The sequence below is a fragment of the Protopterus annectens genome, chromosome 14.part0 (assembly GCF_019279795.1).
Source record: "Protopterus annectens isolate FY-2018-M chromosome 14.part0, PAN1.0, whole genome shotgun sequence".
NCBI lineage: Eukaryota > Metazoa > Chordata > Ceratodontiformes > Protopteridae > Protopterus > Protopterus annectens.
The window spans coordinates 905,710,126-905,730,392 of NC_056748.1; the positions used below are offsets into that span (position 1 = coordinate 905,710,126).

General features: G+C 45.7%; 1 protein-coding gene across 6 annotated transcripts in view; it reads left to right on the forward strand.

Annotated features, from left to right (window-relative positions):
• The window catches only part of IDE (insulin degrading enzyme), a 3,524,264-nt gene that overhangs the window by 2,165,220 nt on the left and 1,338,777 nt on the right, over positions 1-20,267 (forward strand). For all 6 annotated transcript variants that reach the window (XM_044056694.1, XM_044056696.1, XM_044056693.1 and 3 more), the window contains one exon: positions 296-378. In XM_044056694.1, coding sequence (XP_043912629.1) covers positions 296-378 — 83 coding nt within the window. The remainder of the gene's footprint in view (positions 1-295; positions 379-20,267) is intronic.

Sequence of the window (20,267 nt, forward strand, 5' to 3'; positions counted from 1 at the left end):
CTGTATCTGCAGGCTTCAGAGATGTAAAGGTTGGGTCCTCAGGATTAGTGCATTGTTGGTAAAGGGGATGGACTTAGATGGCCTTGGTAAGTTTTATTAGCCAGACTGACTGTATACATGCTAGTCTTAGTCCTGCAGATAAAGGATATGAAACTGTGGTCACAGGCCTGTGATTGTTAATTGCAAAACTTTAATTTTTTATAAAATTTGTTTCTGTAAACCTTATCTGTGTTTCAGTTTAAGTACAACATTATGTTTAATATGTTTTGTTAATCAGTAATTGTTTTCATTGCAGGACACAGCCATGAGTAAAGTGTGGTTTAAACAGGATGACAAATTCTTCTTGCCAAAAGCATGTCTTAATTTTGAGTTTTTCAGGTAAGTATTTTTGTCTTATGTCAGGTAGGCTTAGCTGAGATGCATCATGTTACTTTGGGTTTATTACATGAATGTGTTAATGTTATGCTCATTCTGCATATTTTATTTTGAGTATAAACCCCACGTCTGAAGGTTTGCAGTGAGTTGTTGCGTAAGCATGACTGCCACCGCATATTTCATTTACAAGGCAGACAGTTATTTGATAATGTTAAATTGGCCAGAGCTTATTTTTGTCAAATGAGGTCCCAGAGAGTAATTCTCTTTACTCCATGGTCCATTGATCTCAGAAGTACTTATTCTAATTGAGGAGGGTGTTTGCCTCAGTGGCAAAAGAGAGTTGTGCCATTGTGGATTTGTTGTAATCCCTGCAGTGGCATTCATTCAGTTTTGCATTATTTAACTGACCTAGATCCTGTACAATACAACCTGTATGAGATGGGTTTACTTTTAAGATTTGGGTTTGTGTGTTTTTATGGAAGATGGTCATGTCGCAATTGTATGGCTCTTAAACTGTAAAGAAGAGGTGAAACAGTAATTATCTTGTTCCATAGATATCCAATAACAAGTGGCTTGCGGAATTAAATGTTAAAATGTGGAAAGTACATTAATTTTCAGAATATAATGATGTTATGTTGTCCCTATCTCGCTTTCATTCTTGCTGGTTGGGTTTGGAGCCGATTCTCGGCTGCGACTCGGCCATATACTATAGTTCGAGTGCTTACACTGGCTTTAGGGTAGACCCTATCCCAACATGCCTAGCAAGAGTTACCCAGATCTCGTTTGCCGCTTGATGCTACAGGATTGCTTTGCGACTGGCTCAGGTTAAGTTGTGTTTTTTCCTACTTATTTTTGTTAAATATCTTACCATTACCTCATTAATAGTTCTTTATAGTTAGGAAATACTTTAAGTGCTTGTGTGCCCTTTTGACTATCGCTTTTTTTTTTGCTGTTTGTTGTTAAGGCTGCCATTTTCGTTTCAGGCCTACTAATTCCTTTTAGTTAGTCCCTAACAAATCTGTTTCAGTTAGAGGATTTGTTTTTTGTCCCTTTAATTTCAGCCCGTTTCATTTAGAGGGCTCCCCTTCCTCCTTTTTACTCCCTTTTTTCCAGGAGTTCACCGATTTAAGTTTGAGGCATCTCCTCTGGCTGAGGAGGTTTCATTTAACTTAGAGACTCTCCTTACTCTCCTTTTCCTTTAAAAAAAAAAAACTTCCTTTCTCTGTCTACTTCGTTTTTTTTTTTTTTCTGCAGTCAGTGGTGTTAGCTATTGTGTTTTTTGATTGTCAGAGATGCCTAAGGAGTCTTCCAAAGAATCCAGACCTTCTGGATTCAAAAAAATGTGACGCATTCAAAAAATGTCATTATCAGATGGTCATACAAGTTGCGGGTACTGTCTAGGAGCCATTCACCTGCAGGACTCTTGTTTCATATGTCATGGGTTTAGGTCTGGGGTCCTGTAGGAATCTAGGGTCCTGAAGAAATAAGTTAATTGTGAGAGGGTTACACAGAGGGCCTTTTGAGGCATCATTAGAAAGGGAATCAGGCAGGTAAAGCTGATAAGCCCTCCAAAAAAGCAACTTTGTTGGCTCCGGCCTCGGAACCGTCAGAGACAGGATAAACAAAGTGCATCGGATCCGAAGTCTGTCTGGTCCAACAAGACACAATCTCCATCACTTCCTTCAGTGTCTTCAGAACCGTCCAGGAGCTGCAAAAGAAACCAGTCTCCATCCTTGGAACTGGTGCATTGTGTACAGCAGTCTCTACTTCTCCAGTCTGTGACAGGTAGGCACCATTCATCCACCCATTCCTTTCGATCATCCTGGAGCCTTTCGGATGATGATGTGGAGAGGGTGGTGAAGAGGTTACTTCGGATACCGACCTTGGCTAAAATTTTATCGAGCCCAGCCCATATGGTCATGGAGCCGACTGCCCAACCTACTTTGTCATCTATTCCTTCTTCGACTCTCTTGAATTTGGAGCCGGAGTGCATGGAAGTCATTGTGGTGGAACCGTTGGACCCAAAAACCACCCTCAGTTTTTTGGTTCCAACATCTGCTCCAGTCTCATCAATAACCGCCATCTATCAAGGGATCTGGGAGCAGACACTCCCTCGTCAACTCTAGGGCGGAGAGTGGGTTTGGATCCTCATTGGATCCTCCTTTCCCACTTGGGGCTTTGACACAGGTGAGTTTGGAGCTTACAACTCCTACGCTCAGCGATTCATAGAATTTATAAATTCAAATGCCCTTGAACAACTAGTATGTTCCCCCACTAGAGGGGACAACATATTGGATTTAATCATCACAAATATGGGCGCCCATTGTACCACTCCCATTATCACACCCTCCTTGGTCATATCCGACCAGAAACTGATAACCCTGGACATCCTCACTCCTCCACCTCCCCCAATCAAAGAAACCATAGTCATAAACCTTTCCAAAGCAAACTTCAAACTACTTGCATCCGAAGTGGAAAGCTTCACTATTCCCTTGCAGAAGGATAATGATATCCAGGATGCGGAATCCTACACCAAGGCACTCTATATGCATCTTCAGGATTGCATGGACCGTGCTATCCCAAATAAAACCAAGATTCCTTCCTCAAGCAAGAAGAAATCAGTCTGGTAGACCCCGACCATAAGCAAACTCTACAATAAAAGGAGGAGACTTATACAAAAAAAGGCCAAATCTCAAGTAGAAAAAATGATCCCTGATCAGCATTAGTAAGATATTGAGGGCCCTCATCAAGTCAACTAAAGCTAATTTTGAAAAGAAAGTTGCCAAGGATAACCATAAAGCCTTCTACGGCTACGTCACAAACCTAAATGGCAACGTTCAGGTATGTTCTGAGCTAGTACAAAATGGAACAAAATACATTGACCCTTCTGCCATTGGCAACATCTTGGCTAACAGGTTCAGTGCAAATTCCCCCCCCCCCTCACCACCTACAGGGCCTATTACCATTCTAGGGGATTGTGTAAGTCCAATTATTACTGATACGTTGGTTAACAAGGCTCTATCTAAAGCTAAAAACACTGCCTCCATGGGACCAGATGGTATCCCAGGCTGTGTCATATGCGAGCTCCAAAAGGAATTAACCCCGCATCTTAATACCCTGTTCAGTCTCAGCCTCTCCACAGGATATGTGCCAATAGAATGGCACACAGCAGTGGTGGTCCTGCTACACAAGGGTGGGGTCACAACTGACCCTGGGAACTACCGACCAATAAGCCTGACCAGTCTGATCTGTAAGGCTACGGAGCGAATCATTATGGAACTCATAAATGGAGAGATTGGGAACCTCCAGTCGCTGGACCCCACACAGTTCAGCTTCGTCAAGGGCAGATCATGCCTCCTGAACCTGGTGGATTTCTTTGAGACAGTTACTCAGGCTATAGATAAGGGAAAGGAGGTACACACGGCTTACCTTGACCTTGCTAAAGCATTTGACACCATTCCCCATTCAGTTATTATTGATAAGCTCACCAACCTGGGCATAAACCCTTACATCACAAGATGGATCACAGACTGGCTCTCAGACAGATTCCATAAAGTAAGAGTAGCGGGATCCATGTCCGAATCCAGACCAGTAACGTGTGGTGTGCCTCAGGGCTCTGTCCTGGGACCCCTCCTGTTTGGCATATACTTCTCAGAAGTACAGGCAAGCATGGAAGGGCTGTGGCTGACTAAGTTTGCGGACAACTACAAACTGGGTGCTACAATAGAGTCTCCGGCCGACATGGAGATCCTCCAGAAGGGCATAAATGAGACTGATGCATGGTGTCAACTCATGGTCTCAAGCTAAATGCAAAAAAATGTGTAGTAATCCCCTTTGGAAAAAACAGAGTACCCGCAAACTACAACATAGGAGGTAATCCCCTGAAATCTGAAGAAGAAGTAAGGGATCTAGGGACCCAAGTAGATAGTCAGCTTTCCTTTGATAACCATGTTGCCAAAGTGGTTAGAAAATCCTTCTATGTGACCTATCTGATCACGAAATGGTTCGCATCAAGATCTAAGGATGTAATGGTGCCCCTCTACTCTTCCCTCATCAGACCCATTATTGAGTACAATGCACCAATTGGAATGTACCTGGCTAGACATCTCCAGCAGCTGGAGAGACCACAAAGGTACCTAACTAAGAGGATTACTGGCCTCAAACAGTTGCCCTATGCAGCACGATTGAAAAAGCTAAGACTGTTCTCTGTTGCATACCGCTTTCTCAGAGGCAAACTCTGTCTAACGTACAGAGCCATGTCCAACCCAGAATTGTTGAACATGCTCCGTCTTAGCAAAACCAAATCTACTCGAGCTACACGCTCTAGGGATATAAACCTCAACACAACAATGAAAAGAACATGCTGGAGGGATAAGTCCCTTCGCAGAGACTTCCCTTACTATGGAGCAGGGTCCCGATCTACATAAGACCGAGCCCCTCACTGTCACTCTTCAAGAGGAACCTTTATGAGTGGATGGGTAACAGAAAGTTCACACCGGGGATCACACCAACAGCACTACTAGATAGGGGCCAAGGGTACTAGCTTGTAGTACAAGGGTCTAGGGAATTACTAAAGGGGTGGTGAATACCGCACAACGTGGCTGGGCTATAATATATGCCTTCGGGCAGATAGCGCAGTACCAACCTATGAACCTATCAGCCTCAGAGCCTTCGCCCTTGGTGCGGAGCAGGTCTCCTGGCTCTTCGGAGCTGGAGACTCTCTCAGGCTGGGATCATGGTGCCTTCAAGATGATGAATGTGCTGTCTCCCCAGACCACTCTACCCTCGGCTCCAGCTGCTCCGTCCCCTTCGGGGCCAGTGCTTACCTCCACACCACTCCTCCATCAAAAGCATAGGGATCAATGCCCCCGGACACCCCCTTGGCTGACCCTCCCCTCTTCCGAAACTTCCCCAAAGTACACCTCTGAGGAGGTCCCTCAGAAGAGAAAGCATTTGGACTCCCCCGAGTCTCTCACGTCAGACACGGACCTGGAGGACTCAGAAGGATCCCCATGGTCCCCCTCTGAAGATGTCTCTTTCAGACATCCTGGCAATCCTTAAGTAGAGGGGTGGCTGGAAACCCCTTAACCCTTCTGAAGACGAGTCCATGTACTTGGAGGCATTTGGTTCTTGACCCTCTACCTCTTGGGTGTCTCCGCCTTTCGACCAGCTGCTGGGTGTAGTCAGTCGAAGGCATGGGGCTCTCCAGAATCTGTGGAACCAGTTCCGCAGAGGCCCAATAAGTTTGTTAAAGCACCAGAGGACAAACGTTTCCTGACTAAGGGTGTTCCAGTTGATGCTATGGTGGTTGTGGCAGCCACAAAGAAGGAATTAGCAGAAACTACTACTTCTGTCCATCCGCCGAACAAGGATTCTTGTACGATGGACAGATATGGGAAGCATATGATGTGAAGTTGTTCAAACTCACCTTCATTCTTACTGATGGGTTTGGAGCTGATCCTCTGCTCCGAGTCAGTCAAATTGCAAAGCTCGAGATCTCTAACAGGTTGAGGCCAAAACCCTATCCCGCAGTGCACCTCTACCTTCCCCAGATCTAGTTTGCCGTCGCAACAGATCATGCGTTTTTCTACAGCTCAGGCCATTGTTGCAGATAAGTGTGTTCTTTTTTATAGTTTTGGGCAGTTTTCTTTTTTGTGCTGTTTTTTTTGCACTAGTTGAGAGCAAAAAGTTGACAGAACTTGTATTTCTTTTTTGCGATTGGGCCCTGTTGGTGCCTTGTTAGTTCTCCCTATCCCATTTAGCCGAAGTTAGGCTTTTTTTTTAGTCTTTTTTTTATAGTTCTATAGCCGATTAGGCTTGGTTTTGTTTGCAAAAGCTAGTCTGTTTAGCTGAGTGGCTTTTTTGAGTTATTGTTAACTTAGCCGGTCAGGCTTATTTCCTTTACCAGGCTTACTTCAACTGAGGTATTATTGCTGACAAGAGATATTATTGCTTTTTCTTTGGGGATGCTACTAGGTGTTATTTGGCATAATGTCTGATGAGGCTAAATCAGGGTTTAAAAAGTGCCCTAAATGCAACCAGAAGTTATCTATCACAGATGGTCATACCACCTGTGCTTACTGTTTGGGAGAGGTTCATCTCCAGGAAGTTTGTTCCATTTGCCATAGGTTCAGTGCCAGGGTCTTGGTTGAGAGGAAGCTGGTTGAGCGTGGACTTGTCAAGTCTACCTTTCAATCAGACTTGGATACTCCTTCTCCAGGGAAACCAAAACCTTCATCAAAACCATTGTCTTCTGCTTCATCTGCAAGTTTGGATCCGAAGGTTTCGAAAAAGGTGCCTGCCTCGGTTCCACAGTCCTTGGAACCGTCAGTACAGGTAGTTGTTTGGATCCGGTCCCCAGTTTTGGAACCGGTCTTTCTGACTTTAAGATTTCCAAATGTTCATCGTGTTTCACTGTTGCAGTCATTACACTTGGGTTATCCTGCTGGCAGGCTACCCGCATTTGGCCTGAATTCCAAAGTCTTGGTCCGGCGTCTGTTGCTGTCGCCTCTTCCCTGACGTCAGAGCCCCAGGAGTATAAAAGATGCAGCCGATGCCATTTTCTTCAGTCTTTCTTGCCGTGCGAAGCTCGAAGCAAAAGCAGTTCGCAAGTGCCGGTCGGCCGACTCCTGCGATTTTCGAAATTGAATTTCAGATCCGAAGTCTTCTATAAAGCTAAGTACCCCATTGGCAAACTTTTTTCTTGCTCCAGATCGATGTCAGACAAAGTTAACAATTGTATTTCTTGTGGGAAGCAAATACCTCATAAGGATTTTCATTCTTACTGTATTCCTTGCCTAGGCTCTGACCACGACGTTGCTAGTTGTCGGTTTTGTGCTAGATTTAACCAACGCACTATTAAGCGTCGGTACGATTTTGCTTTTCATTACTTTGGCCGAAGGTTTAACTACATGATGCCATTGGAACGGCTGATGACCGAAGTTCATAAAAAGCGCAAGGAAAAAGAAAAGGACAGGCATCCGAGGTCCATAACCGACATCGAAGCCTCTTCTAGGCCAGTCGCCGGTTCTCAGTGAGGCGCTTTCGCAGCCCCTGACGCCTGCTACCTCAGAGCCATAGGCCGCCTCCGACTCCCACGTGGAGACAACTAGGCCTCTGGATACTCAAAGTATTGGGCCTTCGGAAACTAAATCCCTCAGATGGGTCCGGAGCCGCTGAGCAGGCATCGGCTTCTGAGGGTGTTTTCAGACCTACACAGCTTTATATCAAGCCAACTTCAGCTTCCAAGACAAAGTCTAAAACAGTTTTAAAGAGAAGGAAACAAGTACAGCATTCTCCAGGACAGACTTCCATGCCTAAGAAACATATGTTCAAAATGGTCGAAGAACTAATTACTTTGATCAGGGGTTCCCATCCCCCTCCTGATAAGAGGCCTAGGCAAGACATTGAATATGATTCCTCTGATCAGGTTTCCATTTCCTCTGACTCCTCTTCAGAACAGGGATATTCTATTCCACCCTATGAGGATTCTGATGCTGAATAATCTATTCCTTCAGCTTCTCCTCCTGAGGATTACTCATTTGGGGAAACCCTGCATACTATGAGTGAGCATTTCGACTGGGAGAGCCAATATTACTCAGATTCTTAGAAAAGGCTCAGAGACTTTCTTTTACTACCTCAGCACAGACCTCTTGCTATTCCACCTGTGCTAGACATTGTAGATGATGTATTTTCAGAGTCAGGCCTGTCTCCCGACTCTTTACCTCCTACACCTGTTAAGCCAGACCGATACTACAGGGCACCAGATTCTCATAAATTTCTATATAAAAACCCTGCTGCTGTCCCACAAACTATTTCCCAGGGTCCCTAAGGGGTCAAGGCTGCTACTGCAAAAAACCATGTCCCCTCAGATAGAGATTCTAGGGCTCTGGACAGATGGGGGAAAAAAGTTTACACTTCTGCTACCTTGGCTGTAAAGGCTTTAAATTGTCAGTTTCATATGCTTAAATATCAGCAATACTTAATGTCACTGCTAAAGCAGAAAATGTTGACAAATTCTGAATGTTCTGATAACAAGGAAATGCATGATTTATTGCATGCAGCTGAACAAGTGGGAAAACATACTTTGCAATGTGGTTATGATTCACTGGAGGCCTCTTGCAGGGCCGCTGTAACAGGTTCTGTCATTAGAAGGCATGCTTGGTTAAAGGAACAGACTCTGCCTGATCATGTTAAGGCAAAATTATTGGATGCTCCATTACAGCATGATACTTTATTTGGTGTTAAGGCAGAAGAGGTGTTGAAGAAAACGGATGATAAAGCTAAATCTATGCAGACAGTAAAGGATTTCTTACAGGTACAGCCACCCAGATTTAGCAGGAACTGGCCTTCTAAGAATTGGTCCTTTCCCGTGTCAGACAGGCCACAAAGAGGCAGATACAGATGCCCTAGAGGCAGACAACAGCCCCAGGGCTCATACAGGCCCAAACAGTGGGGTGCTTCTACCTCCAAAAGCGAAAAAGACAAATCACAGCCATATAAGAAACAGTCCCAATGACTTCCCTCTGCCAATGCCAAGCATTTATCTTTTGGCAGCACCCTTAGGGGGAAAGCTAGCACTTTTTTCACAAAATTGGCACATGATCACCCAGGACAAATGGGTCTTAAATGTAGTCTCTCTGGGGCTACAGGTTCCACTTTCACACCCTCCCAAAGGCAAAAGGTATGCCAGACCTGCCACACAATCAATGGGCAGAGGCACAAAAACAAGTTTTATCTCTCATGGATATGAGGGCTATTCAGCCAGTGCCTCAACAAGAGCAGGGACAAGAATTTTACTCAAGACTTTTCTTAGTACCAAGAAAGGACAAAGCGTGGAGACCAATTCTGGACCTGTCTACTCTAAATACTTTTCTGGACGTTCCGAAATTCAAAATGTTGAGACTGCAGCAGCTTCTGCCCATGCTGGGCAATAAGGCTTGGCTTGTAACTTTGGACCTCAAAGAGGCATACCTGCATGTCCCTATCAGACAATCTTGCAGAAGATGCCTCAGATTCATAGCTGGCTCAATGCTCTACTGATTCTCTGCACTGCCCTTTGGCTTATCTACTACGCCCAGGGTCTTCACAAAATGCCTGGCACCAGTAATTGCATTTTGCAGACAAAGAGGAATTCAAATATATCCCTACTTGGACGACTGCCTTTTTCAGGCAGAGACCAAAGACATTCTACTAAAGCATCTGGCGTTTGTAAAAAGATTACTAATTTGCCTAGGATACACAGTAAACGAAAAGAAATCAAAACTAGTACCCTCTCAAGAGATAATATTCCTGGGTGCAAGCTTAAATACAACTGCCCAGATGGCTTATCTCACGCCAGACAAACAAAGGCACCTGACTTCTTACTTCGAAAGCATGGCAACAAAGACCCAGTTATCTGCAAGAATAATTCTGCAGGCTCTGGGTTACAAGGCTTCCTGCATTATGCTAATTCCATATGCAAGACTGCATATGAGGAACCTACAGTGGTATCTACAAAGTGTTTGGACTCCACATTGCCACAGCCTGGAATCAATAATTTCACTCATTCCCTGCCTACAACAGGAGTTTCGATGGTGGGCACAGGCCTGTCACCACAACAAGGGACAGCCATTCATTTTACCCACAGCCAGGCAAACAATAACAACAGATGCATCAGATTATGCCTGGGGGGCCAACATGGCAGGAAAATGTATTCAGGGCACATGGTCCCCAAGCCAAAGGCATCTTCACATCAATCAAACAGAGATGCTAGCTGTACAAAATGCCCTGACAGCCTTCAAGGACCTACTTCATCCAGGACAACTGCTGATAAAGACGGACAACACCACAGTCATGTGGTACATAAACAAACAGGGGGGCACACATTCCTACCCCCTCTGCAGACAAGCCATGATTTTGTGGAACACAGCATTGACTTAACAAGTATACCTGCAAGCACAATTCCTGCCTGGAAAAACAAATGCACTGGCAGAAAAACTAAGCAGAAACCTCATGGACCCTCACGAGTGGAAACTAGATCCACAAATCTTAAGCATGATAACAAGGAAATGGGGATGCCCAGACATAGATCTTTTTGCCTCCCCTCACAACTGCCAACTTCAGAGATTCTGCACAAGGACTTATCACAAACAAGCATGGAAAGTGGATGCTTTGTCATTCAACTGGAACAACCTCACAGTATATGCCTTTCCTCCACTGCCTCTCCTCTCCAAAGTATTCCTGAAGGTCAGACGAGAAGCCACAAATGATGCTGATTGCTCCGGATTGGCCTCACCAACACTTGTACCCAATCCTAAGGAGCTTGTTTCAAGGCCCAGCCTGGACATTGCCTCAAATTTCTCATTTACTGACCCAACAAAACAATCGGATCCTGCACAGCCATCTCAGAACCCTAAATCTAGCTGCATGGCGGATAGTGTAACCATTCAGAACACACCTCTCTCTAAAGCGGTTATGGATGTTATTTTGGAGGCCAGGAGGCCCAGCACCAGGAAATCTTATGCAGAAAAATGGAAGAGATTCTGTGCTTGGAACCAGGCGCAAGGAATTGACACGCTTGTACCAAATATTCCTCAGAATTTACAATATCTGACTGAGATGCTGGAGAAAGGCCTATCCTTCTCATCAATTAAGATCCATGACTCTGCTATTTCAGCTCATTGCAATACAGAACCACCAATTTTTTCACAACCATTGCTTAGGCAGTTCCTCAGGGGGGCCAAAAGCATAAGACCCCCAAGGAGAGCACCAGTACCTGCATGGGACCTCAATTTTGTCTTGGAAAAACTCACACTGCCTCCTTTTGAGCCAGCCAATACAGCTGAGATAAAATTCTTACCATGGAAAACAGCTCTGCTCCTAGCAGTAACTTCAGCAAGAAGAGTCTCATAACTGCAGGCATTAATGGCTGTGGAACGTTTTATTATCTTCTATCCGGACAGGGTTTCTCTAAGGACAAACCCAACATTTATGCCTAAGGTGGTGTCCAGTATGGCTCTTAACCAAGCCATTCATTTGCCTACCTTTTATCCAAACCCACAGAATAACAGGGAGAGACTTCTGCATTCTTTGGACATACACAGACAGCTACGCTTCTATTTGGACAAAACTAAAGCTTTCAGAAAGACTGAGCAACATTTAGTGGCATATGCTGCAGGATCACAAGGAAAGGCTATCTCAAAGCAGACTATTTCAAAAGGGATAGGACACTGCATTTGTTTCTGCTATTCACAACATGGCAAATCAGTGCGTAAGGGCATTAGACCACATTCTACCAGGGCAGCAGCCACCTCAGCAGCCTTCCTCAGACGAGTACCAACCAAGGATGTCTTGGAGGCTGCAACTTGGACTTCAGTGCACACTTTTACTAAGCACTACCACTTACCTCTGTACTCTAAATCCAGCGCAGGCTTTGCACTGCAGTTCTTCAGGGCCTTATAGCCATTTCTAATTCTATTTAGACCCAGCCGCCCTACCTCAGCTTTGGGATTCAACCCAAGTGTAATGACTGCAACAGTGTAACACGAACATAGTACAGTTGTGTACTTACCATAAATGTAGATGTTCTTGTGTATTCACTGTTGCAGTCCAGGTTACCCACCCACCATCCCCCTTTCTTGCTGGGACTTATCTGTACTTCTCTATCCTATACAACCTATGTGGTGTATTTGCTTGTAGATGAAGATATTGTTTATGTTAGTGCATGCTTTTATAAGCAATGTTTTTTAGCCTACCCTTTTGGGGGCACCTGACATCTGGGGCAAGAAAAACTGAAGAAAATGGCGTCAGCTGCATCTTTTATACCCCTGGCACTCTGACATCAGGGAAGAGGCGACAGCAACCGACACCGGACCAGGACTTTGGAATTCAGGCCGACTGCGGGTAGCCTGCCAGCAGGATAACCCAAGAGTAATGACTACAACAGTGAATACACTCGAACAACTACATTTATGGTAGGTACACAACTGTACTTTCTGGGTTCACCGGCTCCTCCTTTAGCTTCCTCTTGAGCTTCCAGACTGTCAGATTCGGATGTGGATTGTGCGGTACGGAGACTTTAAAAGGATCCAGCGCTGGCTAAAATTCTGTCTGCTTTGACTGAGGCAACTTTGGAGTTCACAACATCAGCTCCTTTGATTTCTGCTCCTCCTCCGACTCGAATCAAGACATCAGAGCAGGAGGGAGCCGTTCTGTCGTTTGTGCAACCATCAGTACCGACACTCACCTCGGACCTTTCGGTACCGACAACCCTGATGTCTTCTGCTCCGGCGGCGGACTCTGGGAGCCGACACTCTCCCATCGGCTCCGGAGAGGGGAGTGAAATCAATGCGTCTGTTCCAACTCTTACCCTTGGGACCTCGGCGTGGATGAGCTCGGCTCCCACCTCAGCCTCGGAGCCTGTGGTTTAGGTGCAGAAGAAGTCATCGGGGTCTTCGGACCTGGTTGCTTCCTTGTACTGGAGCTGTGGGACCTTCGATGCCATGAGGATGGCTTTGTCCCCCCGGATAGCCACAACCTCTGAAATGGCCACCTCCTCCCGGAAAGCACCGGAATCTTCTCCATCACTGCACACTCACCGTAATCATTGGGACCCGGAGCCTCAGGAAGCCCCATTGGGGGAACCCTGCTCTTCCAAGACCTCCCCAGAAGTTCTCACTGAGGAGGTCCTTTGGAAGAGGTTATGTAAGAGGAGACATTTAGATTCCCCACAGGAATCCATCACATCTGACACCGATTTGGAGGAATCAGGAGGGCCCCTAAGTCCCCCTCTGAGGATATCTCCTTTGTGGAGATCCTTAAGCAGAGGGTTGACTGGCAGCTCCTTAACCCTACTGAGGATGAATCTGTGCTCCTGAAGGCTTTTGGGTCATGACCCTCCACCTCTTTGGTTTTTCTGCCCTTTGATGAGTTGATGGACCTTTTATCTCAAAGGGAGTGGGAGTCACCAGATTCTATGGAGCCTGTTCTTAGGAGGCCCAACAAATACATCTCAGTGCCTCATGACAAATCTTTTTTATCCAAACCAATACATGTTGATGCCATGGTGGTTGCGGCAGCCACTAAGAAAGAGATGTCAGAGACCTCTGTCTGTCCATCCTCCTAATAAGGAATCCAGGATTATGGACAGATAAGGCAAGCGCATGTTCAGTTCTACGACCTTCACTCTTTGGTCCTTGAACTATCTAACCCACTTCACAAGGCTTCAAATAAATCTCCTGAAAGAGCTAGGAGATACTGTCCAGGGTGCAGTAGCCGATACAGTGGCGGACAAAGTGACATTTCAGCTTGCTTCCCTCAATTCTTTCGTTAACTCTTCCATGCGCCTCATATCTTACGCAGCTGATTGGATGAGTAGGGCAGTGGGTATAGGAATAGCTTTTCGGAGACATTCCTGGATGCGCTTTTGTTCCTTTGCAGAACCTTTCAAGTCGTCCTTTGTGAATGTCCCATTTGATGGTTCTTCCTTTTTTGGACCAAAAGTTAGAGAGACCCTCACCACATGTAAGGAAGATGGAAAGACTCTGTCTGCCGTAGGAGTCCGTTTTACCACCCTTACTAGACCTTACCCTAAAGATCAACGGGGAGGGAAAATGTGGTTCTGCAAAGCCCAAGAAGCCTTTTCGAACTCACGAGGTGAAACCTCCTCCAGGGGCAGAGGAGGGGGCAATGATGGAAGATGACGCCCATGTGGCAGAGGGGCTCTGCAGAACGAAGGTGACAGGGATCAGTTCCTTGGCAAGCCCTACCAGCGCTCCTGAAAGGCGCGACTGTCCTGCTCTGGAGGCAGTCGGGGGACGTTTATCTTTGTACCGAGGTGCCTGGATCAAAATTTCAAAAGACATATGGGTGCAAAATGTTATATCCAGGGGCTATTTCATCATTTTTCATACCTACCCCAAACCAACAAAAGGAATCCCGGACGTTCCACCCAGTCTACCGGATGTTGCCACAATAGAGGTTTAAAAACTATTAGAAAAAAAAGTCATCCAACCAGTCCCAGCAGACTAGCAAGAATCCGGAACTTACTCAAGATTATTTTTAGTGCGAAAGAAAACTGGGGACTGGAGACCAATTTTGGACCTCAGCCGACTCAACAAGTATGTAGAAGAGAGTTCCGGATGGTCATGCTTTAGTCTATACTCCCATTCCTAAGGAAAGACAATTGGATGTGCTCATTAGATCTTCAGAATGCGTACTACCATATCAAAATGGCCAAGGCCGTCCAGGGATCACCTGTGCTTCAGGCTGGGAGCCAGTCATTTCCAGTTTCGGGCCCTGCCCTTTGGTCTCACTACAGCCTCCAGAATGTTCACCAAATGTATGGCAGTGGTCATGGCTCACTTTAGAAATCAAGGAATCCGGGTGTTTCCATATTTGGACAACTGGTTCCTCACCGCACCCACCAGGCATCAGCTTATTCGGGCAAAGGACACTACCTTAGATCTCTGTTTTCAACTGGGCATCACAATAAATTCAGAAAAGTCTGCTTTATTGCCATCACAGCATATACAGTGTTTATAAGAGCAGACTTGGACACAGTCAGCATGTCTTTAAAACTTCCTTCAGAAAGGGTGCTTGCCCTACGACATCAGATTGCAGATCTTTCAAAACACAGAGCAGCAGCATCGCAGATTCTCAAAGTGCTGGGCACCATGGCAGCAGCTGTCATTACAATACCCCTGGCGATGTCTCACATGCGCATTCTTCAGTGGCTACTGTTCACACAGTGGACTTTTCAGGACTTGCCAATGAATCACCCAGTTCTGATAACCAACTCTTGCAAGGACGATCTTCGGTGGTGGCTAACGTCCGAATCTGTGACCATGGGACGTCCCTTTGTCCTTCCGGTTCCAGTTGCAATGGTGACCACGGATGCCTCCCTGATCGGGGGGGGGGGGGCGTTATCAGGGACGGACAGCCCAAGGTACTTGGCAGGTATACGAGGCTCAATTGCACATAAACATCCAAGAGATGAGAGCGGTTCTCTTAGCGTTGCAGTCCTTTCTAGACTCTCTTCCTCTGGGCACAATTGCAGTCCAGTCAGACATGTCCGTAGTCTGGTATATAAACAGGGTGGAACAAGATCTTATCCCTTATGTCGAGAGGCTCTCAGAGTATGGAAATTTGCAGAGTACACCCAGCACTTTCTGATAGCAATGCATATCCCGGGGAAATCCAACTTGAAAGCGGACAAACTCGGCAGAGCAATTCTGTTGCCTCACGAGTAGTCCCTCAAGAAGGAAGTAGCGGAGATGATTTTCTGCAAATGGGGCCAGCCTTGCTGCGACCTCTTTGCGTCTCCCACAAGCACTAAATGCAGCAGCTACTTTGCCCTGATCCCTCAACAGGGACAGTCTCCGAGGGACGCTCTCGTACACGATTGGCCCCAGGACTCGTTTATGCATTCCCACCGTTTTCACTGATTCCCAAAGTTTTGCAGAAAGCCAGTTTTCTGGGCAGGACACTTATCTTAATAGCCCCATATTGGCCTTGTCAAATCTGGTTCCCCTTTCTGAAGCTTCATCTAGTAGAAGAACCTTGGATCCTGGACCCAGTGCCGGATCTTCTGACCCACTCGTCAGGAGCTCTTCACCCTTCTCTTCAGTCCATCAACCTGACAGTTTGGCTGCTCCAATTCCCAGAATAACCAGGTTCCAAAATTTATCAAAGGAAGCTCAACATATCCTTTTGTCTTCTCATAAGTCTTCCACCAGGAAACTATACCTCAGTAAGTGGAAGAGGTTTTCAATCTGGGCTCAGCAGAATAACATTGACCCCTTTCTATCCTCCATATCGGATATCTTGAGTTTCTGACAAAACTGTAAAACAAAGGAGCTGCGGTGGCAACCATCCGGGTACAGCTCACTGCTATATCTAATTTCCACATAGGTGAATCAGGAAATGGTATTATGTCCCACAAGATGGCAAAGGCTTTTTTGAAGGGTACGATGTATCTGAAACCTACTGTTAGATCACCTACTGCTCCATGGAATCTGAATTTAGTCCTGTCCAAGATTATTCTCCTGCCATTTGAGCCCGCTTCTTCCTGTGAGCTGAAATATCTTTCCTGGAAGACCATTTTCTTGGTGGCCATTACATCTGCACGCAGAAGTTTGGAGTTGCAAGCCCTTTCAGTTAAGCACCCATATCTGATATTCCACAAAGATAGGGTTTCCCTCAGGACGAACCCTTCGTTTTTACCAAAAGTTTGTTCAGAATACACCCTTAATCAGGCAATTGAATTACCCATTTTCTTTCCCAGTCACACGAATCAGTTGGAATATATGCTTCATAAGCTTGATGTCCATAGACAACTTAGTTTCTTTTTAGACAGGACATAAGACCATAGAAGAACTTATCAGTTGTTCGTCTCCTGCTCAGATTTCAAGAATGGTGCAGCATTATCTAAATCTACTTTATCTAATTTCTCCCCGGGCCTCTGCTGAAAACAGGCTCTGTGGAACCTAGTCGGACATTCCCGGTCAACAAATGTAAAATAAAAAATAAAATAAAAATGGCTTTCTGATTGTATATCTTTTATATACCACGAGGCAAACCTTTCTTTAGACAGCAAAGTCAAGACTCATTCAACCAGAGCTGTTTCTACGACCATAGCCTTTTTGGCCAGACTACCTGTTGACTCTATTTGTGCAGCTGCCATGTGGTCAAGGCCACATACCTTCATAACTCACTATAGAGTAGACAAGGTCTCTAGGGACAGGGCTTCATTTGGTTCTGCTGTCCTTAGACAGGTACTCCCATGAGCCACCCAAGATTGTGTTGCTGGGGATGCTACCCATGAGTAAGAAAGAAGGCGAGTTTGAACAACTTCACATAAAGAAGTTATGTACTTACCATAACGTTCCATGTGAGGAGGAGTTCTCATCTTCATTCTTATGCCTCCCCACCTACCCCCATCCAATGTCTGGAAGTTTGAGAGAGGCTCTACGTTGGTTTTGTTTCTTCTGTCAAGTTTCCTCTCACTAATTATCCTTAGGATTTCCTTTGAAATCTGGTTTGGATTTTCCACTGGTTGGCAGCAAACAAGATCTGGGCAAGGTAGAGATGCATTATGGGATAGGGTTTCGGCCTTGAGCTGTTGGAGACCTCGAGCTTTGCAATTTGGCCGACTCGAAGTCGAGGATTGGCTCCGAACCCATCAGTAAGAATGAAGGCGAGAAGAACAACTCACATGGAACATTATGGTAAGTACATAACTTATTTTTTTCTTCAGCAGCCTTTACCCTTAGTTCGTTGAATTATTTGTCCCATATTACACGTCTCCAGAGGGCTCTCCTTAAAGAGCTGGGAGATGCTCTTCAGGATCCTATAGCTGCGGAAGCTTCAGACAAGGCTGCTTCCCAGCTTGCGACCTTATCTTCTGTAGTTAACTCCTCCATGCGGCTCATCTCCTATGCAGCCAATGAAGCAAGCAGGGCAGCAGACACAGGAATTGCCTTGTGAAGACATTCCTGGATGCACCTTTGCGAGTAGGCGAAGCCCTTCAAGTCTTCCTTTATCGACATCCCATTTGATGGCTCATCATTGACTTACCAGGTGCGAGCAAGAAGGCAAAACTGTCTGCTGTGTAAGTACGTTTCTCTGCGTCTACTAGACCTTATCCCAAAGGTCAGAAGGGTGGAAAAATGTGGTTCCAGAAATCCCAGGGAGCTTCACCTGATGCTTGTGGTGAATTTTCCCCTAGGGGCAGAGGGGGAAATAATAATGGAAGACGCTGCCCTCGCGGCATAGGGGGTCTGCAGAATCAGGGAGACAGAGATGCATTCTCTGGTAGGCCCTTCCAGTGCACCTGAAAGGAGGCCCACCTGTCCACCTCTGGAGGCAGTCGGGAGTGAGATTGTCACCATACCCAGAAGCCTGGCAAATATCACAAAACATATATGGGTATATATATATATATATATATATATATATATCTCCAGGGGCTTCAGCATTCCTTTCTCTCTATCACCCCTTCCCCAATAGTCAATCCCAGATATTCCACCCATTCTAAGGGAACAAGCAACCCTAGAGGTTCAAAGGTTGCTAGAAATAGAAGTCATCCAAGAAGTCCTTGCATACCAAATCAGATCTGGTACTTAACTCAAGGATCTTTTTAGTTCCAAAGAAGACAGGGGACTGGAGGCCCATTTTGGATCTCAGCAGAATGAACAAGTCTGTCAAGAAAACAAAATTCCGGATGGTGACACTGCAGTCCATGCTCCCTTTTCTGGGAAAGGGCAGTTGAATGTGCTCCATCGATCTCCAGGATGCGTACTACCATATTAAGATGGACAGGAGATATCTACGCTTCCAGCTGGGAGCCAGTCATTACCAGTTCAGAGCTCTGCCCTTTGGTCTCACTACAGACCCCAGAGTGTTCACCAAATGCATGGTAGTAGTTACGACTTACTTGAGGCATCTAGGATTCCGGGTGTTTCCATATCTAGACTACTGGCTCCTTACTGCAACCACCGAGCATCGGCTAACCAAGGCAGTGGACACCTCTGCTCAGAGTTAGGCATCACTGTAAACTACGAAAAATCTGCCTTGTTGTGCTGTCAACATATTACATTTATAGGAGCAGACTTAAATACAAAAGACATGATAGCAAAATTGCCTCGAGAGTGTGTCAGTCGTACATCAGGTTTCAGTTTTGATCATGAGAAAGAAAATACAAATAAGATTTGTTCTCAAAGTGCTAGGCTCGATGAAGGTGGCAATAACACTAGTTCCCTTAGCATTCTTCCATATGAAGATATTACAGTGGCTTCTCTTTGCTCAGTGGTCCATCCAAGATCTACTCTTGTCACACGAAATTCTCATCACGGATACCTGCAAGAAGTATCTACAGTGGTGGCTTCAGTCTACGCAGGTACCATTAGGCAGACCATTTGTCCTTCCCCACCCTGTAGCCACAGTGACCACAGATGCTTCCCAGATAGGGTGGAGGGGGGCATTATCTGAGACAGACTGCTCAAGGAACTTGGCAGCAACACGAATACCACTTGCACATCAATATCCTAGAGATGAGAGCGGTGCTTCAGACGTTGCAAGCACTCCAGAGCTCTCTTCCTATGGGGCCGATTGCAGTTCAAACAGACATGTCCATGGTGTGGTACATCAACAAACAAAAAGGGCGGAACCAGATCTTACCCTTTGTATCGAGAGGCTCTAAGAGTATGGCAATGGGCAATGTCTTAACGTTTTTTGATTGTGACGCACATTCCGGAGAAATCCAACATGATAGCGGACAAGCTAAGCAGGGCAATTTTTATGCCACACGAGTGGCCCCTGAAGCAGGAAATTGCGAACCAAATTTTTCATAAGTGGGGCCAGCCTTGCTGTGACCTTTTTGCTAAGTCCATCAATACCAAATGCAGCAGCTTTTTTGCTCTAGTCCCCACTCCGGGACAGTCACCCAGGGATGCACTTGTTCACAGTTGGCCCCGGGACGACTTTATGCTTTTCCCCCAGTTTCCACTAATACCCAAAGCTCTTAAGAAAGCAAAATCGTTGGGTTGCAAACTAATTCTCATTGCCCCTTACTGGCCTCATCAGATATGGTTCCCCTTCCTATGGCCCTATCTCCAGGAGGAGCCTTGGATCCTGGACCCAGTTCCTGATCCATCAGTCAGGAACGCTCCACCTTTCTATTCAGACCCTCAAGCTGACAGCTTGGTTTCTCCACTTCCCGTCTTAGCCAGGCTTCCTGACATTTCCCCAGCAGTACGACACATTTTGATTTCTTTGCACAAATCTACAAGAAAGCTTTATGCTAGCAAATGGAAGAGGTTCTCTTGTTGGGCTGTAAAAAATCATCTTGGTCCTTTTACAGCACCTATTTCGAAGATTCCTGAATTTCTAGCTGAGACTTTTAACCAAGGGGC